Here is a 12,626-nt window from a genome sequence, read left to right as displayed (position 1 = left end):
GGCGCCGATGCAGAGGTCCGATGCCTCGATGCAGTCGATGGAGCGGCAGCCAAGGAAGATGGTCCGGACGCTGACGACGTCGATGCACTCGATGCCTCCAGTGCCGATGCCGACGAAGAGCCCGAGAACAAAACGTTCCACTGGGCTAATCTCGCTACCTGAGTCCGCCTTTGTAACAGGGAACACAGACTGCAGTTCTGAGGGCGGTGCTGGGCCCCTAGACACTGAAGACACGCAGAGTGCCTATCAGTGAGCGAGATTACCCGGGCGCACTGGGTGCACTTCTTGAAGCCGCTGGAAGGCTTCGATGTCATGGGCGGAAAAATCACGCCGGCGAAATCAAAAGCCGAAATGGCGAAAATTGAAGCACCAAAATTTAGAGGGAGAAAAATCTCGACCGAGGCCAAAAGAGGCCTACCCCGACAACGAAAGAAAACTTACGGGGCAAAAACTGAGAAATACGGGAAGGGCAGAAAACCCGAAAGGGTCTTCCGGAACACTACCGGAGCGCTTCCCGAACTTTTTCAAGGAAAAAAGGACAAAAACACGTCAAAAAGGACGCGCGAGGTCGACTCTCTGGGGCACGAACGGCGTAACACGACCGTACCGAGTGCGGACGAAAGAAGACTGGCCGGCTCGAGCCGGTTTCGGGCGGGAAGACGGCCGCGCATGCGCGGTGCGCATGGGCGCGCGAGGACTAGCAAAGGCCTTTGCTAGTAAACTTTCCGATGGAGGGGGCTGCCGAGGACGTCAACCCATCAGTGAGAACAAGCAGCCTGCTTGTCCTCGGAGAAAATAAACCACTTAAACAGAAGGCCTATCTTCGACCACTAACAGTTGGCACTGAATATCATAGCCAGTTAACTTCTTAGTAGCCAAAATAAACCCGGATATTCAATGCCAGTCACCGGAAACAGCCGGGGCAGTGCCGATCACGGCACCTACGCAGGCTGCCTTCGGCTGAACATCGGCCCAAAATACTTATGGAATATACACATTTGACTAAATGAGATTAGTAGTTTCCAGTCACTACATATTTTACTGTGCAAGACAAACTAATTGTTCATGCTGCTAAAAAAGTGGACATCTGCAACTTACCAAGGAAAAAGCACTATTACCTCTTATACAAAATCTATACACTGGTGAACATCTCCATATTCACTTTTCCAGTCTCATTGGTTTGCTCCAGCTCTTATTAATAAAATCTAATCTACACTAAGAAAAACAGAATTATACCTTTAATCCAAGGTGTCAAGCCAACTTCAACATCAAGCGGCACTAGACAGAATGCAATTCAAGAGGGATGAAGGGGGGGGAGGGGAGGGTTGCATAACTTTGTATATTAAATTGTGTACAATGGTATTTTATTTTTAAAAAATACCCACAAACTTTTATGTCCAGTTAATCTATTTGGTCCCTTTTGTTTTGTTTGATTTTTTGGAGGGGGAGGGGGGAAGAGATCTTAGTGCAATTAGTGTAAGGAAAAGAAGAGGGGAGTAGAGAATAGAGCAGCAGCTCCAAAACTGTCAGTTGCAACATCACCACCACTTGGGAGTCACAACCAGGGCTGCAAAAGGAAAGACAGTGGCCTAACCAGCCTGCACAGGATAAGAGGACACCATTGGGAGGAAGGTAGTCCAAGGAGCAATGCTTAGCCAAAATTTCATGGCTCAACAATTGCAGATTCTGCAATACCACGTACTCTCCTGCTTCAATTAGAACTGAAGAAAAAGGTCTCCTGTAAATCAAGACCAGATCTCCCAGCTTCACATAACCCTGCAAGTAACTGTTTACCATCTCATCCTTTTGGTGGCTGTAGCTATCTGTGCTACATGGACCACATGGCTTCAGGTATCAGGTTTAAAAGAGAGATCTGCGCAACGGTCCAATGTTTCTTCCTTCAATGATTTGGGATATAGCCCAAAGATGTGGTCTCCAAAATCAAGAATACTGTTCCACCATATGGGAGAATTTGTCTCAACTGGCTGAACAACTCTGCAGTTTCCCTAGACTCAACAGCCTGTGTACAAAAACCCATACCAATATCAGTTATTTCCAGCAATTTTATCATCAACATTACCAAATCTACTCAAGACCAACTACTTAATGCCAAACCTTGCAGACATAAGTGCACTGACAGAAACCACAAAAATGCAAGCAGCTAGCAGGCTCCTATTGCCCCTCCTGTCAAGGCAACTCCTAGCTTTTGACTACCCACCAGTAGGGGGCAGGCTCTTACACATTAGAGGACTGGTAACAAATGACTGGTAACATCGTGACTCAATTTGCTTCCCAACACAGGGGACCACCTCACATCCAAGATCCTTTTTCACCATGCTAAGATTCTGGCAGCAAAGATCAAAATTGCTTTTATGGAACAAAGCAATCGAGGTGGTTCCCCTGAACCAACAGGGTCTATGTTTCTACTCCAGATATTTCTTCTTTCCCAAAAAGACAAGAGGGTAAAGGCCCATCCTCAATCTTCACAATCTCTATTGCTTCATCAAAGAGAAATTTAAAATTAATCCATTTCTCACACTCCATTTCTAGACCAGAATGACTGTACTGCCTCTGTGCTTATATCACATACCAGGCACTGGCAATTCCTTCCTTTCACCTTCCATCTGTACCAAGTTCTTCCTTTCAGTTTCTCACTTGTTCTTGTGAACTATCTTTGCAGGATGGACACTACATCTACCCTTATTTGGTCAATTTGATCATCTCAGTATCTAAAATACTTCAAGTGACCATTCAAACACTTCAAAACCTAGGATTCCTCATTTGTACCCACTTAAGTGATACACTTCATAGACAGAATTGCTACAATTGTGAATCCCAGTGCAAGACTTCATGGTGTATGCAGAGTGACTGATCACACTATCCTCAGGCTCCTAGGCCATATGGCAGCCAGTGTTCACATTGCACCACTGGACAGGTTGCATGAGGCCATTGCAGTGGCATCTCCAACTATGCTGGAAACAACGCTGTCAACTGCTCACGAAGATGATCACCCTACTAGATGCATTCCTTATATTGGTGGTTACAGCAGGACAACCTTGGAAAGGGTTGCTCTTTTCAAACACTGCATCAACTAACTCTAACCAGAAAGAGGCATCCCCACACAGCTGTGGTGTGCATCTCCAGCATATTTGCACACAAGGGTTATAAACACAGTAAGAATGTGTCCATCAATGTTCTAGAACTCAATTTTCGGTACCCTACACATGCTCACCACAGGCTACTGAGGAAGATGGTCCTCATCAGGATGGATAAGTGGCAATACTGTCCATAAACAAGCAGGTCAGCTCTGGATGCCTTCGCCTCCACCAGGAGCTGATAAAAATATGGCAACTGGCCAGTCTATCCATCTCATGCTACAGACAGCTTATCTTCCCAGACAGAACGACCAGATTGCAGATGTGTTAACCTGTAGATCAAACCTTCACAAACGACATCTCCATGCAAACACTGCCTATTCCTTGTTCAAACAATGAAGAACTCTGGAGATAGATCTCCTGCAATCGCCAGAGAATGCCAAATGCCCCCCTTTTTCTTCTCCATTCAACCAATTCTTTTATTAATGGCATACGACGCCTTTGCTGTCCCTTGGAGGCAACTCTACTCTATGCATTTCCGCCCCCCCCCCCCCCCCAAGATATCCCAAGCCCATCAGGAAATAGTTCAAGAACAAGCACAAATCATCCTGATTGCTCTCCACTAGCCAAGGCAAATTTGGTTCCCTCATCTATTTCAGCTGTTGATGAGTCATCCTATCCTACTGGGACTCCATCCCACTCTATTAACACAGCTGTAGGGTTGTCTCATTCATGACCTGCAGAGTAAGCGGTAAAAAGGCATGCACTTTTATATGAGCTGTGTATCTGAAGGACAAGTGAGTGGATGGAGCATGGATAGAGTGCAAACGTGTACATTTACAACTGCTCCCAAGCAGATCTACATTTAGCCATTATGTAGGGATTTTGTAAGGCTATTTTATAAAAACAAATAGCCCAAAAAATAGACCCCTATTTGCCTTTCCAAATTAGGAGACCATTATAAAATTATACAAGCCTCCCATTTTCTCCGAAGGTGAGAAGAGTCATCCTCATTGCAAGAAAACCTTCCACAAGGAGGTCTTATCAGTTTAAATGCACCAGATTCTCCAACTGGGCGGCAAGGCATAATCAGGACCCATTCTCCCCCATTCTGTCCTACCTTCGTCTCTTACAGTTGGACCTCAAGATGACGTCTGTACACATTCACCTCTCTGCTGTCGCAGCCTACCATGATCAAGCTGGACCGAGCCACTGGGCTAGCCCATGAAAATGCTCTTTAAAAAGTAACCAAGAAGCTGTATGCTAAAGTAAGCACCAGTCTACAGTAGAAAGTGCTACAGAAGTGACATTTATTAATTGTCTGCTATATTTACAGTTTTAACATAGTAAAACTTCAAAATTAATTTACCACATGGCAGAAAGCACAAAAGTGCACATCAGTCTATACTGAGAATGCATAAAGGTTCCTGCTTATACAAGTTTTAAAAGCAAAAAAAAAACTACGTTAGGGATTGTCTCAAAAACCTCCACAAGCTCATCAAAATGTGTTATACCTTCACATTTTAAAAGCAGTTATAAAGACTGTATTCCTGTTACCACCTGTTATGACCTACCAGTAGATGCTGTCAAGCTTTCCTACATGATCCAGAAATGATACAATATGAAAATCAATATACAAGACTGAATACCGATTACAAGGCTTAATACTTACACTCTGAAAAATACTTAATCCTTATTATAATCAAACCAGACCATACCATAATAATGGTAATGTGCATTCTAATTTTGTTTTCAGGAGCCTTGTTTACTAAGGTGTGCTAGCATTTTTAGCGTGTGCTAACCGTGTAGATGTCCATAGGAATATTATAGGCATCTACACGGTTAGTGTGCCCTAAAAATGCTAATGCATCTCTAGCGTGGCTTAGTAAACAGGGTCCCAAGTGTATTAAATACCTTATGTTATTCTAACAGTAAATAGATATAATGTGCAGAAATGCATTCACCACAAAACCAATGTTTATACCTTTGAGACCAATACCCTGAAATATGGCCAGCAATTCTAACTCTTACACTAAAATCCCTTTGTTTTAAAGTCATTTTTAAAGACTGAAATCAAATTAAAGCAATACTGCCCCCTCCTGGCTGTAGGAGCATCATTCATGCTATTTATAGGATTACAAACAATATAAGGTTTTGTATATTAGTACATCACAGGCTTGATTGCAATAGCTTTCTCGAACAGTAGCCACTAAATGATTCAATGATTACAGAAGTTGGCATTAACTATTAAAATTTTACACCTAGAAACAAATATAAAGAAATGCTTTTCTTCAACAGTACTTTAATATTTTTCTCATTTTATTTTTAAAGTAGGTGATTAGTTTCCCTTCTGCTCTGATCTCAAAGCACTTCCTGCAGGTGTCTTTTTGCTTCTGGAGGGAGAATTCACATAGGCAGGAAGGTCTCTGGCAGAACACATCTGGGGAGAAAAGAGACAAAGACGAAAGAGCTATAGTTAGCCCATGGAAGAAAGGATGCAAAGCAACACAGGATGTTCATAGACACGGCAAATGCATTTTGTGATAACAATGTTGTCAGCATTATTGTACCATACACCTCAAGGCAAAAATCGGTTTGTCCTTTACTATTTTAAACTCCCTACATTCGTCAATATCTCTGAAAAAAATGTCTGGGTAAAAAATATATCAACACATTATATCGTTTAAAGGTTTCACATAGATGGATTTTCATCCAACCCCTGTGCTCCATGAATTTTAGATTAGGTCTCCAAGAACCAACAAAAAAGGTATCTGCTTTTAAACACAAAATTTGGATCTGGTCTGAAGATTTTAATTACTTGCTTTCCCTAAGTTTAAGTTCAAGGTAAGTTACAAGCAGGTACACAAGTTATTTCTCTGTCCAAGTGAACTTAAAATCTAAGCTGTACCTGAGGCAACGGATGGTGAAGCGACTTGTCCAATATCCCGATGAACTATTTTAGCATTTTTGGAATCCCTGTATAATTGGGTAACTTGAGAAGCACTGCAATGCAATGACTTGTTAAAAGTTGCACTGTTAACAGTGGGACTCAGTTGGGATTTGAATCTGTCTCAGGAGATGTATGTCAGTACTGCAACCTCAAGATTACAAGGTTTCCCAATAAAAAGGATCCTAATGAAAAAAAAAATTTAACATGTGCTTCTGTAACTTTTAGAATAGTCAACCAGAACTCCCTCTTCTATCCCTCTTCTCCAGAATTTGTATTATCTACAGCTCAAGAGCCATTTCATCCAGGATCATCCACCTACAATACAGCCTTGGATAAAAATCTCTCCCAATTCTGAATAATATTGAAAAAGCTTTTTGCAGGGTGATACTGTCATCCAAAATACGAGGAATATTTGCAATCTCTCTTTAAAAACATACTAGGTTATGTGACCTGGTGGAATTCACAAAAATGCACATTATCTAGGCTTCTTCAGACATTTATTATCTGTATAAATACTGAGTTATATCCTCTGTAATTATCCTGTTTATTTAGGGTATATGTACTGTATACTTTTATTGATCCTCTTATCTAATCTTGGAAATAAAAATATTGAAACCAATATCAACACACATTGCATACACAGTTAGTTACCAACCAATAACTGGGCATTTAAATGTAGCTTTGGGAAGACTGTTAAAAGCTGCTTTGAAATATTCACATTCAAGGCACATTTTCACTAGAAAGAAGTGATTCTTCACATTTTTTTGGAGTGGCTAAAAAAAATAAAATTATCAAAGTGGTCCAGAAGGGGGTTCAGCACCTGAGAAACACAATTTGGATTTCTGTTGTATAAAGCAACAGCTTACGTTACAATCACTGATTCATCTGTCAATTCCACTTAACCCATCAAAAGACAATTTAAAGCTGTGATATATAGAACCGGCCACAGAATAAATCACAATGGAACACAGCAAAACTTCAACAGGGTTTCAGTAATAATTACCTGTGGCTCAAAGGAGGAGTAAGTTCTTTAGGAGTAAGATTGCAGGGTGTTCATCACACATTAATCTGTATACACACAGACTGGGGTGCATGGCTGCTTGTAAATAACGTTCAAAAAGGGAAGTCTGAATGACAACTGCACACTGAGTAACACACATGACCAGCGAGATGTATCTGGCAGCTCTATATCTGGAAACCTAGCATTCAGCTGGCTCACTCCACATTATCAAAAATAGCCTGTACAGCATAGGACCTTGTAAGTTATAAGAATCATACACTGTCTCTCCAGCCCACTTCAGGGAGAAACAAAGGAGCCAATGCAGAAAGCCGTGTGGTACAGCCGCGCATGGATGTCTGAGTACACGGCTTCTACCGTGAGCATAACACCATGTCATACACAAAACTTAAAATTTGCCAACTTTATTCACACGGAACTTGCATGCTAATCGGCACCACCTGCCATGCCAACAGCCACACAGTGGGTGCCACAAACCAGGTAGTGCTAATAATAGTTCCCTACGGACGTCACCAAAAAGGTCTCTGCCTGCCAGCTGCCTACACACAAATACTGGCACCTCCCCGCCCCCATGCCATCTTGTATAGGTTTCCTCAGGCTGCTGCAACAATAAAAGAGTCTGCTCTGTACTGTACTTTTTTTTTTTTTTTTTTTTGCTAATGTGTCCTGTCCCTGGGAGCACATAAGGGCCCTCTCCCCAAGCAGCCCAAAGAGCGCCTCAGAGGGGGTGGGAGAGATGGACCCCGGATCATTAGGTTTGACACCCCTAGGCCAAATGAGGAGGTGCTGCAGACCCCTGCTTCAAGAACTAATCCTTCACTTCTCCTTCACCCCCCCCCCCTTCCAAAGTAAAGGGTAAAAGCATCTTCCAGACAAGAACTCTCATAGGCCCAAGCCTATCACACAATACTCAACTACCATTTGCTGGAGACTGAAAAATAACTAACTGGTAAAAGACTACACAAGATACTTATACTATCAGACCATTAAGTCAGTGGTTCTCAGTCTCCATCTGCTGGCAGGAAAACATAAAACCAAGTGTCTGGACTGGTCTGGAGGGACACTGAGAAAGTCTCATTACAGGTCAGCAACTTTGCCTTCTCCAGCATTTCTCCTCCTCTTTGTATGCTGCCTAAACAGGAAGGATTGAATTAGTAAAAGAGTAGTTCCTAGGAGTGGGAATCAGACAACACCTTCAAAATTTGGCACCAGAGGTAACTATGAGTGTCTTTTACTAAAGATCAACTCGTTATCTGCAGTAGGGCCCATTTTATTCCTATGGGCTCTGCTGCAGATAACTTGAGCTAATCTTTAGTAAAAGACCCCCTATCTACATTATTTATATGTAAATTCAGGCCTGACCATAGCTATATCATGTGACTATGCAGCTGCAATTTTTTTCTGCTCTGTAGTACCTGCCATATCCTCTGGCAATGAGTTTCAGAGCTTACCTATTCTTTGAATGAAAAAATATTTCCTCCTATTTGTTCTAAAAGTATTTCCATGCAACTTCATTGAGTGCCTCCTGGTCTTTGTACTTTTAGAAAGAGTGAAAAATCGATTCACTTTTACCCATTCTACACCACTCAGGATTTTGTAGACCTTAATCATATCTCCCTTCAGTCGTCTTTTTTCCAAGCTTAAGAGCCCTAACCTCTTCAGCTCTTCCTCTTATTTGAGTTTCTACAAAAACATACACTGTCCTGGATTGACCACTGTTAGAAACAGGATACTGGGTTGGATGGACCATTGGTCTGACCCAGTATGACTATTCTTATGTTCAGTTTCACCTCTTTCCAGGATGGAAAGGGGTGGGGCTTTGTAACCCGCCTTGGTTGAAGGCAGGATATAAATGTGAAAAATAATAATAGTAAAATAAATAATAATAAAGCAGCATGTAGGGAGAGGAGAGAATGAAAAAGGAGCAGAGGCAATTGTTTTCTGCTCAGATGTGCTCACTCCAGTAGGGATAACCAGGATGGGAGGGACTTGAACAGATAATTCAGGTGCAGCTGCTTGATCCCACACTTGGGAATAAGCTGAAGAAATCAGATGAGAAAGGAGACGACAACACAGAGTACAAGTAAGGGATAAGTGATGTATTGCGATGGGTGGAGGGAGGGGACCAGAGAGTGTGTGATGTCATGAAGTGAAGACCGTGCAGCAGTCACATTTGCAAACTAAGGGTCCGATGCACAAACCTTACCGGGCCAGCAACGTGCTTTTGTTGACCAGTTCCAGCTGGTTTAACGAGTATGTTATTCAGTGGGAGATGCACAAAGGGGTTCTGTGGGCTATTTTCCATTCGCGACAGCAGACAACAGAAATGGTATGCTAATGCATTTAAATGAGCTGATCAGAGCATTTAAATGAGCTGATCAGTATTCAAATGCGCATTCCGAGGAATGCACAGCCGTTTACAAGCGATGCACAGAAAGGCCCACAAAAGAAATATTACAGGAGGTCTGGAGCAGCCGGTAGCACTGACAGTAGCTTCTCGGCGGAGCAGTCTGCTGCACAGCATCATGGAGGCTGAGGCGGAAAGTAAACAGCAGCAGGGACAAGATGAAGCAATCCAAAATGTCGGGGGATATAGAGAAAGAAAAAAAAAAGTTGGGGGGAGGGGGGTTAAAATTCCGGAGAACAGAGGACTTGGGAGCCCAGAAGGTGGCAAGAAGATTGCAGGGTAATGTGAGCCCAGAGAAGCTGCAGGAGAAGAAAAAGTCCTTTGAAGTGTCCCTGGAGCTGTGAGAACTCTATGCGTATACTACTGAAGCACTCCAGAACAGTTCCCTCCGTCCCTGCAGCCACCTGTCCCAAGCTCAGCACACAGCAGCAGTGGCTGCAGCCCCCTGCTCCCTCTCCAGAAGGAAACTTTCGCCTGCCCTGCTAGTCCTTCTCCTGCGGGACAGTGGGGCATGTGGTCCCCCTAGGCTTCTAGAGAGTTCAGAAACGGTTGTGAGGGGTTCGATGTTTCACTCCTCTTTTCACCTTAGCTAAATGGTGAAACGCTGTGGAGGGCTGTTCTGGGCATTGGGGGGGGGGGGGGGGAGGGAAGGGGAAAGAAAGCCCTGGGACCCAGAGATCCATGGAGATGCCGATTGTATAAGAGTCTGCCCTTGCTCCATTGCCATTCCAGCCTATACGCAGTTTACATACACGCACTTGAAAGTTGTGTGTAGTGAACTGTTTCTGGGCATGCTCAATAGCAGCTAGGCTTACCACTGACTGCTATGTGTATGGTGCATGTGCATGCGAACCAGCAGCATTACATGGTCTCCTGTGCATATGAACCAGATGTATGTTCAACCCAACTACTCACTGACAAAGGTAGCACCATCAACACACCTCCTTCTCTTGGGAAAAAAGTGTCAAAAACCCACCCAGGGCACCTACCACCACAAAAACAGCCTTGTTGCATGCAAAGCTCATCAGCAGTAAGTAAGAAACCCCTCTGGTTAGTACACTGGCCTCCTACTTTGAATGTACCACACTAAAGAAAAAATGACTGATAAATGAGGCAGAGGAAAGATTTTAATTCTAAAAACAATTCCAGATAATTTATTAGATTGGCTGAACTATTATAGGATCATATTTGGGCTTATGTGTATAAGAGGCTAGACGGTTTACAGGACACACTCAGAAATTAAACCTGAAAATAAAGGCTTGTAGGGAGATCAACATTACTAATCAAAAATGACAAGAACTAGGTCATACCTTCAGTATATGAAGAGAACCCTGGTCCTGGGGAGAGTGGCAAACGTATCCGGCATCTTCCGAACTTTGGCATAATTGATAAATCCTCTGAGAAACAGGAGAAAACCTGGAGAAAATATTTTATGATATTACAACAGGGCTTGCTGAGGGGGAATACAAAGTTCCAAGTGTTGCCAAATTTTGACTATGAAGTGGAAAAAATGCTGAAAAACAAATGTTTTCATGAAGTTACACCGATATTAGAATCAATGCTATAAAAAACACCCAAACAGGGTATTACTCTCTACCTCTGGTGTACTTAACACACTTAAAATTTCACAATCAACATTAAGGAATCCCAACTTCAAGGAGAAAGGAAGGCTCCTAATCAGATATCAGAGCTGGGTTTAGTTCATGTAGTTCAGTGCAAGTTCAATACTACTACTACTAATCATTTCTATAGCGCTACAAGGCATACGCAGCACTGTACACCACACATGAAGAGACAGTCCCTGCTCAAAGAGCTTACAATCTAAATAGGACAGACATACAATACAGCCAATACAGGCAGCCTTTCCCAACTCAGTCCTCGGGGTACACCTAGTCCCCATCAGGTTTTGAGGCAGTGCATGCAAATCTGACTCTTGCATATTCATTGTGGACATCCTGAAAACCCAATGGGACTAGGTGTGCCCCAAGGACTGGGTTGGGAATGGCTGCATTCAGCAGTAGTAACCTAATGGTTAGAGTAGTAGCCTGAGAACCAAGGAAGCCAGGTTCAAATCTCACTGCTGCTCCTTGTGACCTTGGGCAAATCACTTAACCCTTCCATTGCCTTAGGTACAAACTTAGATTATGAGCCCTCCAGGGACAGGAAAATAGTATACCTGAAAGTAACTTGCCCTTAACTACCGAGAACGGGTTGAGCTAAACCAAAATCCTCCATTTTCCTCCTAAACATTTCCTTTGCTTTCACAGACTTCATCCATTTAAGAAACAAAAGTTATCCCGTTAAAAGTTAGGATTATAGGAAATCTATCCTCAGTGACTCAACAGGCCAAAAGGCAAAGAGGAGCGAGGAGGATCTTCATGAACGAGTTGCTTCATCGACTCAAGTCTCAACATGCCTAACAACCCACAAATAAAAGGAGAGATACAATGAGGTGCCACAGAAGTGCCCAGGAAACACTTATGATTAAAGCAGGGTTGGGCAATCATGGTCCGCTAGGCCATAACCCAATTGGGTTTTCAAGATTTCCACAATGAACATGCATGAGATTGCAAACAATGGAAGCAGTATATACAGATCAAATAGATCTCATGCATATTTATTGTGGAACCCAACTGAGTTGTGGTTCTCAAGGCCCATGGTTGCCCACCCCTGATTTAAAAGCTTAAAGACATCTTGGATGTGAAAATGGTTAACGTCGTAAAGAATTTATTTTATAATACAAACACAAAACAGTTCCCTGCTGTTAAAAAACAATAAAAATACTTAACCTGATCATCTGACAAACAAGATTCCACAGCACACCTCCACTGTAAACAATGATGTGTCCACAGCTCTAATGCAATTTATCACCACCAGATGGCAGCTTTCCATTACTAAAATGTGAATGCTATGTATAAAAGAAATATTCTATGCTACCAAGGCATCATTTTTTTTAATTGTTTGGTGATCAGTTTGTAACCTACACCCTTGACAGCTCTGCCCCAATTACACACAATACATATTGTGCTACTATAAACGATCATTAATCTGAGCACTATGATTTCTGGGCTAGGAGCAGTGCACACCATCACTCAAAAAATGTCCCTTGCTGTAAACAAGTTTTATTTATTTTTATTTATTTTAATCAGTACTTGA

The 12,626-nt window shown here is 42.6% G+C and overlaps 1 protein-coding gene across 1 annotated transcript in view; it reads right to left on the bottom strand.

The window, feature by feature from the left end:
* Window positions 1-1,442: 1,442 nt before the first annotated feature.
* Window positions 1,443-12,626, bottom strand: part of NDFIP1 (Nedd4 family interacting protein 1) — a 54,238-nt gene continuing 43,054 nt past the window's right edge. The window contains 2 exon segments of the mRNA XM_030213429.1: window positions 1,443-5,535; window positions 10,781-10,886. Of these exon segments, the coding sequence (XP_030069289.1) occupies window positions 10,783-10,886 (104 nt within the window). The 3' untranslated portion in view covers window positions 1,443-5,535; window positions 10,781-10,782.

The sequence above is a fragment of the Microcaecilia unicolor genome, chromosome 8, assembly GCF_901765095.1.
Source record: "Microcaecilia unicolor chromosome 8, aMicUni1.1, whole genome shotgun sequence".
Taxonomy (NCBI): domain Eukaryota; kingdom Metazoa; phylum Chordata; class Amphibia; order Gymnophiona; family Siphonopidae; genus Microcaecilia; species Microcaecilia unicolor.
Note: the sequence above shows the minus strand (reverse complement) of the source record. Positions and strands in the feature narration are given on the sequence as shown.